Source organism: Pyrgilauda ruficollis, unplaced genomic scaffold (assembly GCF_017590135.1).
Source record: "Pyrgilauda ruficollis isolate IOZ18807 unplaced genomic scaffold, ASM1759013v1 scaffold72, whole genome shotgun sequence".
In the NCBI taxonomy this organism is placed as follows: Eukaryota; Metazoa; Chordata; class Aves; order Passeriformes; family Passeridae; genus Pyrgilauda; species Pyrgilauda ruficollis.
Window position 1 is genome coordinate 2,542,246 of NW_024529044.1, and position 21,441 is coordinate 2,563,686.

The 21,441-nt window shown below is 41.2% G+C and overlaps 1 protein-coding gene across 4 annotated transcripts in view; it reads right to left on the minus strand.

Moving 5' to 3' along the window:
• CEP112 (centrosomal protein 112) overlaps positions 1-21,441 on the minus strand; it is a 160,662-nt gene that overhangs the window by 88,078 nt on the left and 51,143 nt on the right. For all 4 annotated transcript variants that reach the window (XM_041485834.1, XM_041485835.1, XM_041485836.1 and 1 more), the window contains exons 18-20: positions 14,705-14,840; positions 11,398-11,505; positions 284-466 (exon numbers count right to left, since the gene is read on the minus strand). In XM_041485834.1, coding sequence (XP_041341768.1) covers positions 284-466; positions 11,398-11,505; positions 14,705-14,840 — 427 coding nt within the window. The remainder of the gene's footprint in view (positions 1-283; positions 467-11,397; positions 11,506-14,704; positions 14,841-21,441) is intronic.

Here is a 21,441-nt window from a genome sequence, read left to right on the forward strand (position 1 = left end):
AAAATGAGACAAGATTATAAATAGGCCGAGTTATAGCGCACCATGGGATTTTTAATCTGGCTACCTGTGGTTTTTGCACTTAAAGCCCTATTCAGCACTAGGAAGGGAGGGGGGAAAGCGGAAAAAGAAAAAAAGAAAAAAAAAGAAAATCGAAATCACGTTTATGTGCCAGTTTCGCAAATGCTCCCCCAGCGAGCACCACCAACAATGCTGGCAAACAGGAAACACTCATTATCAGCAATTTCTAATAAGCGGGCGCCTTTCAAGCGTTATTGATCGTTACCTGGCCGTCTCGTTTCCTGCTGTCCTGAGTTTGGCTCTCGTGCTCTGCCATGGCAGCGTGAAGCTGCTTCTCCAGTTTCTCCATCTCCCGTTGATGGTCTCGGACCAGGCAGTCCTGCGCTGTGTTGTGCTGCTGGAATAGGTGCGTCTTCTCCTGTTCATGCTCCAGCTTCAGCTCCACTATCTGATTGGACAGGGAGGAGTACAGTTCATCAATAGAACATCCTTGTCGTCATGACAACTCGTCTACAGCTTAATTTCCCCCTTAATTTCATCAAGTTGGCAATTTTATTTTTACGTCACTATTACCTCACCTCTTAAAAAGCCACCGTTAGCGTGACAGAATTCCTCCAGACAATCCCAACAATGGAGACAACCGAGCAAATCCAGCGCATCCTTACCCAATTTGTTGGTACAAATGTCGGAAGCGTACAAAAAAATAATATTAAAAAAAAAAAAAAAAAAAAAAAAGGGGAGGCATTGTCGCATTGTGTGGCGGGTGCCCCCGTATCCCGCTGCTGCTCCTCAGCAGGACTGAGGATCCTAAATGGTTAATAGGCAGCCCGCTCGCCCCTTCGCTTAAGTATACACACACACAACCCCCCACCCCAGCAATTAAAGCTTTGCAAGAATTCTTTATGATTTCCAAAGCGAACGCTCTTCCTGCAATATTCCTCAACGCTGGCGCATAGAGTTGTCTCTTTTTTTTTTCCCCCTTAAATAAAAAAAAAAAGAGCAAGAAAATTATAAAAAAAACAAAGCCCTATTATCCCGTTGTCAGCTACGCTATCCCAACATAAACAGATGTATGTGTTCCAGAAGGGCACCTGCTGTGCCGCAAGCTTGCACCATGATTTCATAAGAAGCCCTCTATTCTCAGGAGCCGTTCCCAGTCCGCACCACACTGGATGCTGTGACCTTGGCCACTCTTAGCCTCTCCCCGCTTGCCTGAATGGCAGCCTGAGACCAAGGGCCTGGTTGCTGCAGCTTTGATATTAATCCTCCCGCCTGCGCACAAAGGCACCCTACCTGGCCTGCACACTGGAGCGGCCAGGCCGCCTTTGAAGCAGGTGATGAATAGGGACGGCAGGAAGCCGCTTCCCCACTGAACTCCGGGCCACACAGCTGCTAAGAACAGTCACTTGGATTTTTCTTCAGTTTTGGTGGATTTCGGAGAAGGAGGAAGGGGGGGAAGGAAGCAAAATAACAAAAAAAAAAAAAAAGAAAAAAAAAAAAGAGAAATCTCTTATCGTGAACATGGTGGGGTATTTTCAGCATGAGAAAGGAAAAAAAGAGCGGACGGGAGGAGCCGCTGTGTGAGCGCCGAGAGCGCCCAGCACCTTATCTTAAAGCTGTAGCATTCAATTCTGGAATGATATCAGCTGGTTGCCCGGCTTCCGCGGGGAAAATTTGAAGCTAAATTAAAATAAATTTTTTAAAAAAGGGCATTTTCTCAAACTGCAGATCAGCGTGATGCAAGTTGAAAACGGAAGTGCGCCATCCATGCTGTGGTTGGGAGCATCCGTCCGCAAACGGAGTGAGAAGAACAGATGCAACGCTGCACGGTTTAATGTATCTACATTATTTAATAACACTAAAGAGCTCATTAAAAGATGCCTGAAGTCCCTGCAGGGGTTAGCCCCTCACATTTTCCAGGCTGGGCCTGGGATCCTCACACAAAGTTCTTTACGCCAGGTTTTTGCCCAAGGTTTCTGTACAAACCTGGCTTCTCTTGGATGCTCGCGGTGTCCATCCTGTGCCTAAGAGAAAAAGCTGTTGCTCCCTAAAATAACTGTAGAGCCTTTGCCTGATTTAGGAGAAAAAAATGTTTAATGTTCTTTCATAAATAAGACCTGATTAAAAAGAAATCGTGTCAACAGAAGAGGCCTTTCCCCTCAAATATTTTGCTGTCTTAATTATTGGGTTTTCAGTTGGTTGTTCCATGCAGGTCTGGGTTAAGGCAGTTTGCTGTGGAGAGCTTCAAATATTGGAGATGTCACTTTTTTATCAGAAGACAGGGCAGCAGGAAGGGAATGTGACCCAGAGGGAGGAGGGGACACATCCTGCCTCTCCAACTCTTTATACCTTTATCACACCAACCAAAGTAAATTGTTTTGTTTAGTAATCTCTTCACTTTCAGCATTTATAGACACAAAGATTTTAATTTAATAGGTGGAATGAGCAAAAGGTCCTTCAGCAGGAGGGGTGTCCCTTCAGCTCATCCGGGGGAAGAGAAAGGGTGGTACCATGAGGGGAGATGTTTTACAAAAGGCAAATTTGTTGAAGAAAAATTTTAAAACCCTCCTCATTTAAAGGTATGTATTCCCCAAAATGGTTTTGGTTTGGTACTTTAAGATGTTTCTGGCAGGGAGCAGAGGTGGAGAAACAGGAGAGAAGAGAAAGGATGAGGACCAGAACATTTTCATCCCTCAGAGGCCTCCACACCCATCTTCCCTAATGAATATTAGCAGGAATTCCACATTCCCAACCAATAAAAAAAAAAGAACACAAAGTGACTGAGGAGCCATTCCCTGCCCTGGTGAGCACTCCCTGAAGCTCCTGCTCCCCTCAGAACAGCTGCCAAGCACTATGGCTTCTCTTCCACTCCTCTCTCTCTCATTCTTGTATTTTTATTGGCTTGTTTTTTAAAAGGAAAAAATAAATTAACATATACCAAAAAACAGAAAGAGAAAATCCATGCTGCTTTTCAGCAACGACAGGACCTCATCACAGGAAACTGCATGAAAATTGTATTAATTCTTCACAAACCAGACAGATTCTGTCTCCTCTTTGAGGTAGAGAGCACCTTTATGAATGATATAACAAAAACACCTCCTTCAAAAATTCTGTCATGTTGAGATCTTGTTGCATCTACCCCTTGATGCTGAGCACTCCATCAGATCACATTCAAGTGTCTGCTGCACTCCAGCACTTCAGTGTCCAGGGACAGGCACTGGTAGGTGCTATACATTTCAGCCAGACAAGCAACACGACGTTCACAATGGGCATTAGGGGCGAGGCTGAAAAGAAACATTCATTAAATAATCGTGTGTGCCCTATTACCATAATCACAGGGCATTCATTGTGCCTTGGATGTTTCCTCATCTTGTCCTCCCAAAGATGAAAAGCTCTCATTCCCTTCCCTGAGCATCTGTTCCTGTCTCCAGCCATAGCTTGGACACAAAACCAAGCAGGAATGTCTGTCTGACCTGAGAGAGCCTTTCTTACCATTGCTGTTATCAAGTAACACAAATATTTGAAAATTATGATTTCTTCTTAGCTGAATTCTTCATTTTTTGTTTCCACACAGTGTGACAGAGTAACGTTCAAGGCAACAGCCAACAGGTGATTTACTAAACGGTCATCAGAATTACACTTTAAATTTAGCTTTTAACCAAAGTTTAAACTCCCTTACTCTTGCAGAGTAAGGATGTTAAGAAGAAAACAAAATTCTTAACAAAGAGCTAAAAAAGATTAATGCAAGAATTGTGACAGTCTCTTGTTGTTCACTCACACACACAAACAAAAAGGTGCCAAACAAATCTGGCAGCGTGGCTTGTGCCCAGGCCAGTGACAACTCAGCTGATGAGCACAGGCAGATGGAATTACACTCACAAGGGGAGGCGCTTTAGGACAATTTGCTAAAACAAGAGACAGTCTAATGCAGAGCCAAGGTGAAATCCTGCTGCTGTTAGCACGCCTGAAGAACAAAGATTGACAATAAACAGCCCACCGATCGCAGGAGATGTTTTCAGAAGCCAAAGATTTGTAATTTAATCAACACCAGCAAATACCTTTTGAAAGTCCCTAATTTAGACAAGGCCTTCTACTACCCAGTTTTTGCTTTTACATCACACGCTAAGTTTAGGCTTTTCAATTTTAGAACAATTTCAACTTGTTCTCAAGAACAAGCACGCCTTTGAAATTCTTTTTAGAGTCCCCAAAGGAGGGAAAGGAAATTAGTTAGCTCACTACCTCTTTGAAAAATGTAACTGCTACAATAAATATTTGACACCAAAGTATGAAAATTCATGTAAATTTATGTCCGCAATTCCAGAAATATTTTAAGTAACACCTATATAAAATATGGTTTTGCAAGGCAGGATGATTTTATAAGCACTGTTTTGGCATGACTGAACTGAGGGCTGGAGAAGCCACCAATGGATTACACGTGTCACTGAGCTAAACTCACTCTGCAGCACACCTACAGCACGTCTGCTTTCAGCATTTCCATCCTAAAATCATTTAAGTGTTTGTAAATCAGGTGTTTGCATGATTAGCCTGCTGAAAACCGGCCCCAGCCTCTGCCCAGGCAGGGCACAGCACATGAACTGTCCCCAAAGAACAACTCCAGCAAAATGGAGCATTTTCTGTCTCCTAAGCCTATCAATAAACCTGCGTGTTCCATGAGGATATGGGGATTACCCATCCCTGAAAATACTGCTGCTGAAAGTAATCTGATCTAGCAGGCTGGAGGAGTGAGTGCTGATCACGCTGGGGTCTGGTTCAGCATAACTTTGGGCAGAAAAGGAGCATCTTCACTGCAAGTTAAGGGAGAAAACCAGAACCTCTTTTGCCCGAGCTCCTCTGCAGCAGATAAATTACACTGATTTTAATTTACACTTCTTTGGGGGGGAGATTTTTCTGTAAGTTGAAACACAAAGGTCTCCCAAGATATAAGGGCTGTATTGAGCCAAGGGCAAATGAGACAGTGAAAAATACATCTGTGCAGAAGCACACATTACCACACGTGGGGTAATGTACATGACTTTCTATTTCATTGCAGGCTGCAATAATTTAATTGGTATGACTGTTTTCTGTAATACTTATACCTTTTCACCAACCACTAATAATTCTTTTTCAACTGCGAACTAAGAATTGCAAGAAATTCTCTAACAGAAACAAGCTGGTCTCTAGCCAAATTGCAGTTTGATTTATCCTCCCCTAAAATAATGCACCTGAATGGTCTCACTCTCACTATATAAAATTATATTCTTGATCTGTACATTTTTACTTGTAAAGGCTTTTTAGAATTTTAATATTTTTAAAGTATGGGCAGCGCAAACCCCACCTCAATCATTCCATCTTCCCAATCTTCTGGCACGAGTAAATTTGTTTTAAATCACAGAACCACAGAACTGTTTGGGTTGGAAGGGACCTTTACAGCCCATCCGATTCTAAGACCCTGCCATGGGCAGGGACACCTTCCACTATCCCAGCTTGCTGCAAGCCCTGTCCAACCTGGCCTTGGGCACTTCCAGGGACGAGGAGTCCACAACCTCTCTGGGCCTTACCACCCTTATGGTGGAGAATTTCTTCTTAGTATCTAATCTAAACCTGCCTTCCTTCAGTTCAAGGCTATTCCTCCTTGTCCCATCACTACATGCCCTTGTGAAAAATCCCTCTCCAGCCTTCTTTTAACAATATACTGGGAACAGAGTTGCATGCCATGATTAAATCCAACTTGGTGCCACAATGAACATCAGGAGGTTCCTCCCCAGCCCACCCACACCACCAAACCCATCTCAGGCTGCAAAGAGAAATATTTCTTTCCAACTAACAGACCTTGAGCCACTGCAAATGCCTGTCTGCAGCAGGCTCTGGTGCAGAACTTGCTGTGTGTAGTCTTTGTTTAGGGATTCAGTTTATCCAAGGACCTTCTTTGAACACAGAGCTGCCTTCCCAGGCAGACTCGCTGTTTACCGCAGGCACCCGTTTGTGTTTCTGGAATCGCCTCCCTCTCCCTCCTCCCCTCAAAGTGGATTCTTTGACTACACAGGGAGCTCAGGCTTTCAACTCTGAATCACACACGACTCAGATGCCTGAAGGAGACCGTGCAAATACCCATCTGTCTGGTTAACAATTCTGTAAACAGCAATGGCACCATGAGAAGATTTCCACCCACTCTTCACTTGGAGGTTAAATTCGTCTCCTTTTCCCATTTGTGAGTTTTAGCTATAAAGTAAAAAGTTGATGTTGATTGAAGAAACTATTCCTCAGATATTCTGCACAAATGGTATTCATCTGTGTCTTAGGATGGTTCAAAGGAAACGTTTATGCATCCTAGATTAATTTATTAAATGAAATTTATGCAGCTTGTTGCCGATGACATGAAAAATTTAGAGCTTCTACTAACGTGCTCATTTGGCCTCCTTGCAAGAACAGACTGTATTTCAATTATCTTCGAGTACAGACAAAGAGGAGAGGAACAAAGCTTTTCACAAAGACTCTCTCCTCACAACTAAACCAGCATACTAAAAATGGACTGTGGATCTCTGAAAATAAATGGCCAGGTTAACGTACAGCTAAGAAATGCTTGGGACATCAGTCTGTCCGAGGAACAGCAGATTTCAAACTGGGCTTTGCAAGTGTTTCCTTCACTTGGGTGGGTAACAGATCGGTAAAAGAGAAGCTAAAAAACCAGAAAAACAGAAAATGAAGAATGAGGCCAGAAGGAAAGCTAGGATGGAAGTGCAGTGGCAGGAACTCTTAACAGCAAGGGTATGGGGACAAAGAGAGCTGGAGTTCCCTATTAGTATTAATTACTAAGTGAATGTTTTGTCTGAGAGAACCTCACTCTTTTCTTTAAATTAACCTCACTAGAAAGTTATAAAAGACAAAAAGATCTACAGAATATTCTTCCTCTCCTCTCAATAACACTTTGCTCCAGCACACTGCTAAAACAAGAACAGTGTCCCAGCAGCACCTCAGATGTTGTCCTTGCTGCTGGCAGGTAACATTACAAACATGCTTTTTTCACTTTTAACCAGCTATTTTGCACTTCTTTACCTCACTTTCTTTATTATAAAAGGCATATTTAACTTAACCACACCTTTGTCTTGCTGCCAACTTAAAGGCATTGTCTATTGACTTGTCTTTAGCATGATTTCAAAGTGATTTCATTAAATACTCAGGAAAATATTTCTGAAGGTGTCTTTCTTCCCTATTTGGATACATAGGACAAGATGACAACTCTAATTTCTTCATAACTTTTACAGAAGTCAGAACCCAACAATAAATGTCACAAGAAAGGATTTCCTGAGATATAGGGAGATTCTTCAGCTATCATGTAACAACTTTCCACTTTCCTATGGAAGCATGAATAATTATTTTGGAAGGAAATAAACACAGCTAAAGATGAACCAAACCAAAAGGATTATTTATATATTTAGGCTGGCATTTAATCTCAAAGAGTATGGCCATAACTCATCAGGTAACCCCATCCTGCTATCACAGTAATTCATCAACTGGTTTTTTGTGTGTTCTCTCCCTGCTGGGAAATAAAATTTCCTAGACTTTGGCTCACTTACTAATCTTGCATCTCATTTATTTCACATTCACTCAGTCACTTCAACAACTGTTCACAGCAAAAAATGGGTGTAACAGTGATCACAGCGATTATTAACGGTTTGGGGGTTTTTTAAAGGACAAGCTAATGTCATTTAAGCATTAGGATCACATTGAGTTCACTGGAAGTGTTCCATTCTCAACAATTTATGAAAATCTGCTTGAAACAAAGGTGTGCATGTATTTGAGTGTACTGGGCAATGTCCCAGCATGAAGCCCTGTCCCATCTCTGCCATGGAACCACCACTCCCCATGAGAGATGTGCTCTCAGAAAGTGCTCAACTGACAAGGATATGGGAAAAAACCCAGCAAATCCCTTAACTTTTCTGTCAAATTTGACTAAAATCCATTACTGAGAAGTCTGGACACATGATCTTTCAAACATTTGGGCTCACAGAAGATGAACTCATCAGAAACACTTCCCAGGTATTTTGAGCTGAATTGAGGATGTAATTAGAAAGTAGGGGGAAAAAAATGAAAAAAAGAAAAAAGGGAGGGGGTGCAAAAAACCAAACAACCTTTCTTCCTGTGCTGACAGTGCCATAAAGCCCAACTACAGATACTGCAACCATTTCAAAGGCAGGAAAGGCTGAGGCCTTCACTGTGCTGTCCACTGGCTTTGAAGTGCCGAAAGCATCTGCTCCCAGCAGATAGGAACTCTGGTGCTGCTGGAGTTATTTTTTTTCTTCAAAATATACTTTCAAATCTAACAGCTGCAAGTAGAACAAAGTTGAGCTAAAGTATATTTAAAGAAGAAAAAAAAACCCACCAGTTTCTCTCTCTGACCGTGTTCTCAGTGGATACTTCAAAAGCAAGTGGCACCGAATCAGATGAAGCTGGAACCAGGAGGGACACGTGACAGCTGAAACCAAATACTGCAAGATCCAAATGCTCCTTTTTGCCTTATTAATGGATTTGAGTGCATTTGAAAAGCTAACAAAATATTAACTGCTGTGGTTTTTCCCAAATTATTTTTGATGCAAAAGACAACGATAAATAAATATCAATGTATCAGGTTATTTGTTGTAATAAATATCAGATAAATTCCAATATATCAGTATATCTAATCTGCAGGCAAAACCATCTTTCAGCCCCACAGTGAACAGTCCATATTCACACCAACAATTGTTTTGAAATCAGTATTCAAGCAGAGTCCTGTGACATCAACCATTCAAATAAAGCAGAGAAGTGAAACCACTGCTCTAAGTGCCTACACTCCCAAAATGTCTCTCAGACTGGAGAACTGGATAACACATCAGTTAATTTGGTTCTTTATTACCAATCTGATTAAAATTATGGGCAACTGAATTGTCCAGGTTGCCATCAGTGCTACCCTTGCCACTCACCACAAAAGCCAACAAAAATAAATCTGTAGGGCAATTTCCCTTCCCTTTTTATGTCTGAATTTCATTTGACAATTAGATTCAGACACTTGAGGCAGAACATGCCGAAGCAATCACTACATTTCTCAGGTAGCTAAAATATCCAAGTTTTTGGTTGGGTGTCTATTTCCAACTGGAAATCTGCTGGAGCCCTGTCAAAATGTATCCCCACTTCGAATTCACTGCTCTATTTAAACATTTTAAATCAGTCTGCTCCTTGCCAAGTAACAACCAAAGAAATATGCAGTAAAACAAGGCAAGGAAAAGTCTGCTTTAAAAATGGCTTAGAAGTTCTGAAGCATAAATAGAGAGCAGTGCAGAGAAACAGAAGTTGGAAGTACTGAAAGGAAATTTGAAGAGTGGAAGAACTGAGCTCATCCTGCTCCGTGGTGGGGCTGGAGGGGCTTTGTGCCTCCCAAAAGAACCTCATTCCCAGTGATAACCCCCTGCAATCTGCAGGAAGGGGCAAGTATTCTTCATGCTCACCAACTTTCAAAGAACATTCCAGATGAAGGACAAAGAGAAATAAATTTTTAAAAAGGGCATAAACAGGATTCCACTGAAAATTCTTCTTAGGCTCTCATTGTTCAGCTGTTTAGGGCTGAAACCCTGGGGTTCCAGTGATGTCTCATAAAGCTTAGCTGTTCTTTCTTACAGTAAAAGCAGCTATACTAAACAAAATAAATGGGAAGCAGTAAACATCTCAGTGAAAAATGCTTTCACTGATGTTTACCACAATATCAACATTGCTAGAGAACAGATTCACCAAAACATTTTTAACTTTCATATTAATTTCTTGCTTTGTGAGTTTTTTTGACACAGTCTCCAGAAGGTCTGAATATAAGAAGACACATAAAACCAAACCGTGACAATATGAGACATTATCATTTGCCTTTAGTGTGCAAAGTCAGCTGAATATTGGCAGAAAATTTTACCTATGGCTTGGTGGATGTTACTATAACAGTAAAAAAAATATACCCTTTGTAGGTAGAACAGGAATGTTGTAACTCCTGATACACTGCAAGTTAGCATTTATCTCTACAGATTAAAATGTGGGATGGGAAAACAGCAACAAAATCTTTTAATAAATGCTTAGTTGGGACTTTAAAGATGCACTACAAATTATGAGAACTGCAAAGAAAAAATGTGAGCCAACCATATCCCTAAAATGATGTGAAAATATGACTAAATAAAAATTCCTTTAAGGCAGATGTCCAACTGACCCTGACACTCCCATCGCCCTCCTTTCTGCAAGTCCCTGGCACACCAAACTTCCTCACCTTTCCTGCACAAATCCCCAGTATCTCTGACTATTTCTGAATCACTAAATGCAGGAATCACCATAAATAACATCCCCCAGTTAAGATGAACACCTGTGAGATGTCCCTCACCCTTCCAGAGGCCAGCATGTCACCTCTGTCAGGTGGCAGCACAAGTGGTGACGATGCTTTGATCTGACCCAACAAACTCCCTTCTGTTCCAAGAGCCACACACAAAACACACCATTGTTCCTCCCCAGCACAGAGCAGGGGTCTCTCAACACCTACCAAAGTGATCTTGTTCCTTAATTCCCTGAAAAAGCCCCTTCCAGATGGACCAGAGCAGGCCTGGCACCAAAGCCAACCGCAGCGTTTCATCCTCTCACGGCACAGAAGATAAACAGAAATGAAACCACATTTCCCTGCTGGAAATGCAAGCTTAGATCCACATAAGAACAGTGATAAGAGAGAACTTTCACGGATTAACCACCTCATTCCTACAAAGTACTAAAAATCCTCTTTCAATCCTTCAGCAGGTGTTACCAACAAAGGCCACTTTAGTTTCATGACCAAGTACCAGCTCACACCCATGTCTGGTGCAGCTCCTCAGCTCCCAAGCCTGTGTCACGCAGTAATTTCTCTCCTTCTGCGTCTCCCCCCTTTACACTTCACAGCAGTACCGAACAAAACTTTCTTGTCTCCACCCAAACGTTTCCTGAGTATTTCCCAACCCTGAAATTACATTACAAAGAAGAAAATCACGCTCAGCGGGCCAAAACAAGCATTCATACGAACACTCCCCGTGTCAAAAATGATAAAAAGAATAAACCGCTGTTTCTTGACAAGAAGAGAAACAGATAATGCATTAAATAATTGAACCTGGTGATTATGGAAATAGGTGTTGCCACCTGTAAGCCTGGGAAACAATTTGAAAGAGTCAGAGGTACAAAGGATTGTGAAGAAGAAACAAAAAGTATTTTCTGTGTAGGTTCTCCCCACTCCGTCCCCACCACAAAACTCTGCATATCTGTAAATGTGTTTTTATAGGAAGGACAGCAACACACAGTGACCTACAGCTGCAGGAAGGGTGTTTTCTCCCCTCCACCTGGAGGAGCAAAGCAACTGACCTGCTGTTCATATCTTTTCTTGATCTCATCCAACTGCCGGGAGAATTCTTGGGCTTGCTTTTCCCGCAGCAATTTTGATCTGCTTAGATCTGCTTCAACCTCTGCCATCTACATGGGAAAAGAAAGGGAATATTTAATTTTTTTTTTTTTTAAAAGGCATAGCTTGAAATGTTCTGACATTTCTACAGTTGTTTGTAAACCATCAAAGAGGAGAATATCACTTGTTGGGAATGATAACAACACCATTTGTATGTGGTGAAAATGAATATTCAGTCTCTACAGGATTATTAGTTACTCAAGGACATAGTGATCACTGTTATGCCACTCCCTAATTACAAAGGATTGGCTCAGTTTTTCACTCAACAGTGCTGAATATCCCATCGAAATTAAGTGAATATTTTCTCTAGACGTATTTAAGACTCAAATATATTTCACTTAAAAATACACTGCCTGTGGAAATTCAAGGGAAATCATGTGCGAGTCAGAGCATAAACGACACAATTAAAGCAAGTTTACATTAAATCAGAAAATAACTTTAAATAACTTAAAAGAGAATTATTTGGCTGCAAGTGAAGTCCTCTGAAGATAGTCATCGCCTATGAATAATGAGTCCCACAGATTCCAGCACGCAGCATCAAGGAAGCAATTTCACAACTCAATTAACAAAGGCTTTTGTATCAAAAGCACAACTGTTAGCTGTACATCAGGCATGTTTCCAAGGGAATATATATAAATATATATATGTAACCCTGCTGCAGTGCACACTCATCAATGACTTTTAGATCTAGATCCCAACATAAGCAGTGAATAAACTGTGTCCCTAAAAAGGCAAAAGATGTGGAGGGGTTTGAAGGACCACAAGCCCATCTGCTCCACAAAAAGAAGAAACCCATGAATTTCTGAACCACAAGCCAAAATCCTGCTTGGCCTGAGGGAGTGCTCAGTGTTCAACAGATGTCTGTGCCAATTGGCCTGGACATCATTCCCCAGCCAGGAAGGAGGAGAAAAGGCAGCACTCCGAGTGGGAAAAGCATTTTACTGCAGAGTACTCCAGCAGGAAAAGAAGGGACTGGAGTAGGAGCAGTTGGCCACGTAGAAAGTAGAAAAATAGAGCAGTGAGGAAGCAGCTCCTGAACCTCACTGCTATCATCTGCCATTAAGAAAAGGGACTGCAATCAACGTTTTATGAATCATTTTCTTCCGGCTCCAAACTTACTCAAATTGCACATTCATGGCCATATTTTACTCAGGTTAATAAAATCCAGAAAAATAACAGATCTTGTTACTGCACTAAAGGAGGTTTTTTTTTTTTATTTTTGAGAGAGAACGAAAATGTTCGAAAAAGTGAAGTAGTAAAAACATATGCAAAGATGCTTTAAATCTACTGGCTTCTGCAGTTTATGCATTAGGTCACGTTCATCTATTTCCAACAAAGGCTCTTGATCATTGTTTGCCAAACCCAGGAAGCCCCAGATCTACAGTACCATGACACAGTCTATATGTTATTTCTCTTTTTTTTAATTACTACTGGAAAATATGCAGATCTTGCAGTTAAACACATGCCAGCCACCCACCAGTGGACATCAGGTGACTCTTAATAATCACAAGCTTGACAAAATAGGAAGCAGATGGCAAAATAAATGGTATTATCACAGAGCCAAACTAAAGAATCAAATATTGATTGCAACAACTGAAAATGACCCCATCCTACTCATCTCCATAATTACCTTTTTTCTCACACCAAAAATGGGTTTAAAGCCCAGTATTCCTAGTGCAGATAAAAGGACAGTGTTGCTATGGCTACTGCAGTTGTTTTGTAAGTAACACATCCCACCTCACCACAAAACACAGAATTTTCCAGTATGTCCCAATGTACTGGGGGATTTATCTAAGAGTATGTGGATGCAGAGGAATGAGAAAGGCCAAAGCCATGAAGAGAGAGCTTCAGTAGTGCTCCTTTGATGTATTTCCTTGGACCTTGGTTCCTGTAGAATAGAGCCACTCAACTGTACAATATCATTTAGTATTTCTAGATTTTAGCACCCAAGCAGGGAAAGAGTAAACATCTGTCTGATTCATGGAGTACAGCAAAACTGATTTTCAAAATTTCCCAGAATTCAGGAATATTCTGAAAGAAATTTACTGTCATTTTAAAATTACAGATGACTATGTTTTCCAAATTCTTTAGCACTTTCTTATGTTTTGGATTGGTTTTCTCTGCTCAGGTTTTTTTTAAGTGAATGAAACTATTATTAGCTTTTCTAGAATTAGACAACATCCCTTTTAGATCAGAACTAGGATATTATTTTAGGTCATGAAGAAATTGCAGGAGGGTCACACAGTACAGAAAATGTCAGATTAAAATTGTGGGATTTGTTGTATTGCCCTCGTGGGTCTGGTTTGCTGAATACATCTTGCTTTTATAAGTTTGCTCTTGCTTTTTTTTTTTTTTTTAATTCCCAAATTCTATTATTCACTGTCTGCATGGGTCTTAAAAATATCAGCAATGAAGATTTTCTAAAAACTTTGAGAAGAACAAAAAGGGGATTTCCTCAGTCCTAAGGCAGCACTCTCAGCCACCCACTGCAGTCCCAGCCTGCAGCACCCTCCGGTCAGCAGCGAGGTCTGGTCACGGCAGGTGAGGCTGGAACCTGCAATCCAGAATTACAAGCTGGAGTTCTGCCAGGAGATCTCAACCACACAATGAGTTAGGAAATATCCTGTCTCTCCCCTTCTTTTTGATCACCTATTGCTTGTTCCTCCTTTCACTCCTTGGGCTCCTTTTATAAACTCCCAGGAGAATGGTTTAACTACTGTTTGCTCCATAAGAAATTTAAGCCACTAAGCTCCCTGATTTTCAGGGACAGAAAAGTGGATTTTTCCATGCTCTGCACATGACTGCCAGCAGCCACCATGGCTCTGCCCCTGTTTGGGCTCAAACTGATTACAGGAGCTCATTAATGGAAGACAGAGTTTCTGGGAAAAGAGTAGGAAGAGACACATTTAAGTGGGAAATGACAAGCGTTGTTCCATAGGGTGTATAAACTAACCCTTTATACTCTCACTCCTGAAAAATCCCTAATCAGTATCACAACTGCAGATATCTTTATAACAATGACAATTCTGGCTTTGTCAGAAAGATGAAACAGCCGCCACCATCCCTTTCTGACTCGCTGCAAAGACACTACATTGTGAAAGATTTTGATGTAGCACTCTCAAGTGGAGCATGTTTCTGGCATTATAAGATCAGAATCCGCTATCCCACTGCGCCAGAGTTTCAGAAAGGCTGGCATTGTGACCTCCTCACCCGCTGTTTCATTTCAGCAGAGTCTTTCTCTGAGTTCAGCTCCACCTGCCGCTTAAACTCCTCCAGGGCAGCGCCTGCCTGCTGGGCCTGCAGCCTCTGTACCTCCGTCACCCGCCTCAGCTGCTCCTCCTTCTCCCTAGAAAGTCACAGAAAATTTTCAGAGTTCAAGTATCAAATAAAAGAACAAGTGTGCTGGTGTAAAAGAGAGGCCTTTAACCCGATCAGTTTAAAATAGTATTCAGATTTCAATTTCCTGTCCCAGCTTCTGCCCAACTTCCCTTTGCAGGGCTTTGAAGAAGGCGATGGAAGGCCGGAGTTATTTTCGCTTTCTCCGATTGAATTTCACACGCCCAAACACGGCGTCCACGGCTCACAACAAAACCTCCTCCTTCAAAGGCTCTCTTCCCTTCAATGGCTCTCTACCCACTGTAGAACCCCTGTTATTAATCTCATCTAATTAATAAAATTTAATAATAGTAACAATGTAGAAATACTAACAAATTAGATTTCATTAAATTAGATTTAACACCCCCGGTACTTAAGCAAACTCTTTTTAGCATGACTGCCTTTCCAGATTAAAAAAAAACCAACAAAACAAAACAAAAGAACAAGAAAATTATCCCAGTGCCATCTTTGCTCACACAAGGTACAGGATTATTCCCTGCTTGCCATAAATCAAAATGCAAAGCAGGGCAATGCGTGACACGTGGTTCCTTCTTAATCTAGTAGAGAGCCATAATGCTGTGATGTCTATTCAGCCTTTACAGTAATGACAGATGTTAAATCTCTGTGCAAAGATATTTCATGTCAACAGCCCACACTATTTCACATATTAAACCTGATACATCTATAGAAATCAGGCTGGGTGTCTTCAGACTGGATGGTACATCAATAGTAATGTTTCTGTAATATTTTGTGTACATTCACATATATGAAAAATACACATGAAAAGGTAGACACATTCACTATACTGATGCAACACAGACAAAAATTCGGGTAGCTTATAAATATTTCAGAAAATTTGATGTGAGCCCTCAAATATTACTAACTTTTATTAACTTGTTACTGGTTTTGTTATTAACTTTTTGTGACATGTTCGTACTCCCACAGGTCAGCAGAGCTGCCTGACTTTGTGTTCAGACACTGGAGAGCACGATGGTGGCATTGAGGACAAAGCTGGCTCCACCCATGGCTTGTAACAGAAGACACATTCAAACAGGCTGACATTTTCATTTTGCAGGCAGAGGAAGTACCTCATGATAAATTTCCCATTTTGACAGAAATTATTTCCATATAAAACAAAGAATCTGACACGTAAGAGACGGAAAAGCCCAGTTAATTCATCTCGTCTGTCACCTTGCCAGCCCTGGAGGAGCTGCTGCAGCACTGAGAGAGCCTTTCAGAAAGGTCAGGAAGCTGCCAAGCCCAAAGTTACAGTATTCACATCCTCTTCTGTGGTTTGCAGACCAGACTTTGACAATAGGACAAAGAACATAATCCTACATCTTCACAAAGCGGCTGTTTGCAGTGCAGGAGAGCAGGGTAATTCCATTAGCAAAGAGATCAAAGAAATGCCACAAGCCCTGAGTCAGTACGTTGCTGTTTACTTCTAGAGGTTTTTTTTCATTATGTATATTTAAAAAAAAAAAGATTTTATTTTGGCACCTCACTCACAGCTGATGGAATAATTGAGAATAGGGAGACTGCTCCTCTCCTTACAGAAAAAGGAAAATACCTTTCTTCCCAAGCAGAAACTGGAGGAAATGGAACAAAGTCCTGTACCACAGTTTTGGTGATGATTGTTTTGGGATTTTGGTTTTGTGTTCTTAGAATACCTGCGCAAATTATCTTCAAATTTGCTAGAGAGCATCCATCACCCCTCCAGATATGCTTTATTTCCACAGTCTCATCGATTCCATTTCCCACACTCCTTTGAGGGGAAGCACATCTGTGTTAATCTAAGCCATCACATTCTCCACTCATTTATGAGACAATAAAATTACTCAGCAAAAAAACCATCACTACCAAAATCAACATTTCTTTCCCCAAGTAACTCAAATGGCAAAATACCATTTAGGACTTAAATTCCTCCTGCAGAAGATCCAGAAGATCCAAATCCCAAGTACAAAACTCTTCCACCATTCCTCAGAATGGGCACACCAGTGACACCTCCAAAGCTCAAAGTGATAGGAGCTGTCTGATGGATCAGTTTTCCATCTGCTCCTGCTGTTTGGCTCAGTTATCCCCCAAATCCCACATTCCAGGGAGCTGCTGAATACAGATATTTTTATTTTACAGCTGTTTGACACTGAATTACATTAAGCACATCACTCCCCTCTCCCAGAACAAAATCTGCCTCAGAAAGAAGAATATAAAGAGCTCTGCCCACATTTGTTACCTTGGAGAGACCATGGAGAGGGGAAAATGTCCACTTCTCCTCCCAAAGATCCATAATTCAGCAATGAGCCCTGGATAATAAATCTCTCTCCCTGCAAAACACATCTAATAATTCCTATCCACACTCAAAGAAAAACCAAAAATCGAAGCTTATTCAAACACATCCACACTGCCAAGTGTCACGAGACACTGGGACAACAGCTTTGGTCCAGTCAGATGGAAACACAACAAATGTGAACTTAAAAGGACAAGATATCAGGCCACATGCTCATAGTGAGGCTCCACATTTATGCATCTTCTTCCTCAGGAAGACATTTTTATTTTGAAATATTATGATGCAAACTTCCAGGAATGTGGTTTTATGCACCTTCCTTTCTTTTAAGTACTTAATCCCATGAATAAATGCAACATCTCATTATAAGCAGGAAAAAAACTTCATTTTTAAGGATGTGGGAGCCAGCACTCTGTATTTTTTGTGCAGTTCAGATTTGTACAGAAGCTTAGAAAACCTGTACAACAATGGCCCTCGGTTCACAAATATAAGAAAAGCTTCACTTTTTTTCCCAAGACACTGAGCAATGTGCCTTGCATGAAGCACTGAAATATTCACTTTGAAGATTATTTTTTTCAGTTTGACTAGTTGTGGGGCCTGGTACAATACAATTACATCACTTAAATCCCCTAAAGCTGAGCCGGCCTGAATATAAAAACAGGGTGAATTTACTCTTTGCCCCCAATTTAAAAAGCAGCAAATTCCTTTTGTTTCAGTGTATAAAGGACATGGCAACGGAATGAGGAGTCTTACACAGCACAAACCATCTCAGGGAAGGCTGACTGTGAAGTCCAGAATTTCAATTTCAGAAATCAGCACCCTGAAGTGCACTGATGAGAAATACAAATATCTTACGTGCTTCCTCTTCATGCTTAATCATAAATATTTGTCTTGCTCTGAAAAATGTCTTCCAAGAGGTAACAACTAAATGCAGTGAGACTTTACAGCACTGCACTAACGAAACACGGGGCATTTCAGGGGTTAACAGGAAAGGTTGATTAAGTTTGGGATGTCCCCAGCAAAATGTTAGATGAACCAACACCTTCCTGGAGGGCTCCCACCATTCCCTGAACAGCAAGGGCTCACCAACAGCACAGGGAGCAGGAGATGCACCTGGCTGGGTTTCAGCCTCACCAAGAAATTAAAACCTTCCAGACATGAAGTGCCAGCACACACTGAGCACACATACCCCCAAAGGCTGCACAGGGACAGCTTCACATCCCAGCAGCAAACCCACACCCAAGCTCCCTGTGTGCCATTTAGAGAGATTTTCAGTGGAAAATCCTAATAGGCTGTGAAACTCTTCATGATTTCTTATAAAATTATACCAGGCTTTAATCCACAAATAAGCAAACTCTTCCCCAGATTTTCAAGACCTGCTGGCAGCACAGCTCATGAATCCCAACTGTACTGGAGAACAGAAGGAGAGCAAGGAATTTCTATAAGGATATATTTTGGCACTGAATAAGCTTCTGAACCTTAAATTCTGATGGACTCCACAAGAGGGAGAGGCTCCATCCCTTGTCTAAGTCTGTCTCAGGTTGTTATGACTCTGGGTTTATGCCTGGAGATAAACAGGAATCCCAGAGTATCTCGAGTTGGAAGGGACCCACACTGAGTCCAACTCCCTGCTTCTCATAGGGCTACTTAAAACTAAATCACCAAAACTCAAATCATCACAGGGCTGCTTAAAACTAAATCAAATGACTGAGACAAGGCTGAGGTATGGGAAAAGCAGAGTCATGGCTGAGCCTGCAGCCCCACTGCTGCTGCTGAGATCTGCTGGGAAAGGCTGGGAAAGGCCGGGCTGTCCTGCCATTCCCACATTACACATACTCTAATCCCATGTACTCAGATTTGCTGTACTCACACAGGTCTTTGCCCATTCCTTCCTCTCTTTCCTAAATATTTCTACTTTTGAGGGAAAATTGCTTTGCTTCCCACTAAAGTGCAAACTGTTCACTTGCTGGAAGGCAGCTGAAGAAGGATATTGTTGTTTCTACACAGGCTTTGTTTTTATTTAATGTCACAAGAAACAAAAAATTGACTCTCATTAATATGTGCTGAAAAAAAATCAGTTATCACGATTCATATAATTCATTTAGATTCAAAAAAAACTAAAAAAAAACCCTATATAAACATATTTCCAAAGGAGAACACAATTTCTTATATAATACACAGCAAATTGTGTAGCTGAAAACAAACTGCATCAAAACATACCCAAATTTCCCATGCAAATAAAAATGCAGGAATTTCACCTTAGTATCTTCCGTGTCTACAGATATGAGGACCCATCCAGTGTACAGACACATACATTTGACTTTACATAGGGACATTTAAGCAGACCCACGATCTGCTTCTGTCACCAGAGAGTCCCTCACATGGAGATGCTCCAGTACTGCCAGGACTCCACAAAATTGCAGCAGTTTAATTAATTAATTAAATTTATAGCCAAATGGAAGACCCATGCTACCACTTTTTAGTGCCACAACGAGTAAAAACCACTCCCTGCCACAGCCCCTCTGACCTAACTTCTAGCATGCAGCTATTCCACTACATAAATAACGTATTCAGGCCTAAAATACCACATACCTGTACAAGAAGGGGTTAATGGGTTAATTGTTACAGAAAAATGCTTCAGTACTAATGCCAAATCTGTGGAATACACAAAAATCCATTTTGCTTTTCCTGCTCTGTTTTGAACTCACAGTGACAGCTCAGTAACAGCTTTGCCCTAACTCCACCCCAGCTGTGGCTGGAGCATCCCTGTGCACGGGCTGGGATTCCCACAAACAACGAGCAGCAACCAGGGCTCCCCTACCATGCCAGCCCCAAACATATGGAATATGTGCAGAACACTTCTTCCTTCTGGTGTGGAGAGGAAGAGAGACAGTGTGAAGTCATTCAAGCGGAATGATAACTAAACCAAAGCCAGATCAAAGGAGCGAAGAAGAAAGACTGAAATGTGAAGCTGAAATATTTATTGCCTTCAAAACATCATCCCTATCCTGTCCCTGGGCACTTTAATATTTGGGTGTTGTTAGAAAGCATTCTAACTTGTTTCATCATTTCAAAGAAATAAAGCCAAAAATATAAAGACAAGAAATTGTCTTTATATTTCCCCAATTTTAAGAAAAAGATGAGCTTGTCTTTATGAGAAAAAGCACAAATCCACTTATAAATTGTTTACAGTTTGCATAATTTGAGATGTTAACATCAAAAAGCTGGTCTGCATTCCTTCAAGTAAGCTCCAACAATGGAATATATTTACAATACAATTATTGTTTTAAACTATATACTTATGTTTTAAATAAATCATGAGATAACATTAACAAACGAAATCACTCCTTAAAGCCATTAATGAATTCAGAGCAAATAATACTCCATGTGTGCAGAATCACACTGAAATAAGAATAATGCATTACACTCAAAATTAATGGCTCACAAATTAGGCAGACATTGGTTAAACACACTAATAATTATTATAACTATTTCTCATTACAGTAATGACAGGGCACTGTTGTGCTAGGTGCTGTGCAAACAGAATAAAACAGCAACTGCCAAATGATGAATATGATGTGGGTTAAAAGGCTGGGCAAGTGTTGTAAATGTGGCTGGAAAGGAAAACTTGGTAATTTTGCTCCAGACTGCAGAAACTGTCTCCAAGATTTAGATCCACCACACATATGAGAGAGCACAGAGGCTCAGTTATCAAGGGAGGAGGATTAGAACAGAGATTAAATAGTCACAGCTTTCCCATGCTGAGAGCACAGCTAAACCTCAGCAAGGACAACACGGAGGGGAGAATTAGAGAGACAGGTGTAGATAATGGCTTAGAAAAGGGGAGACAAGTCTGTAATTAAAAGGTGGCCCAGAAAGTCAGCCCAGACAGCAAGGAGATTCATGAGGTACCCAAAGAAGAGGAGCAGGGAAGGCAAGGATGGAGATCACAGAACGGCGCTGTGGCACTGAGAGCTGGGGGAGGATAAAATAAACCATCCAAGGACAAACTATGTGAGAAATCAGCAGGCACAGGACAGAGCCAGGCAAGGAGAATCACTTAACACTAACAAAGCACAGCCCAGGCTGTGTGAAGAGTGACAGAGCCAACAGTGGTTGGCAAACCAAAGATGCTGAGGATGAACTGCCAGGATTAAGACTGTTAAGGAGGTACAAGGGCTCAGAATTCATCCTGTCATTCTACTGACTTAAGGTAACTCATTTTATGGTTAAAATAATTGCTTAGTTCAGGATTCAGAGCAATAATATTCATGTAGTAGATAATAAA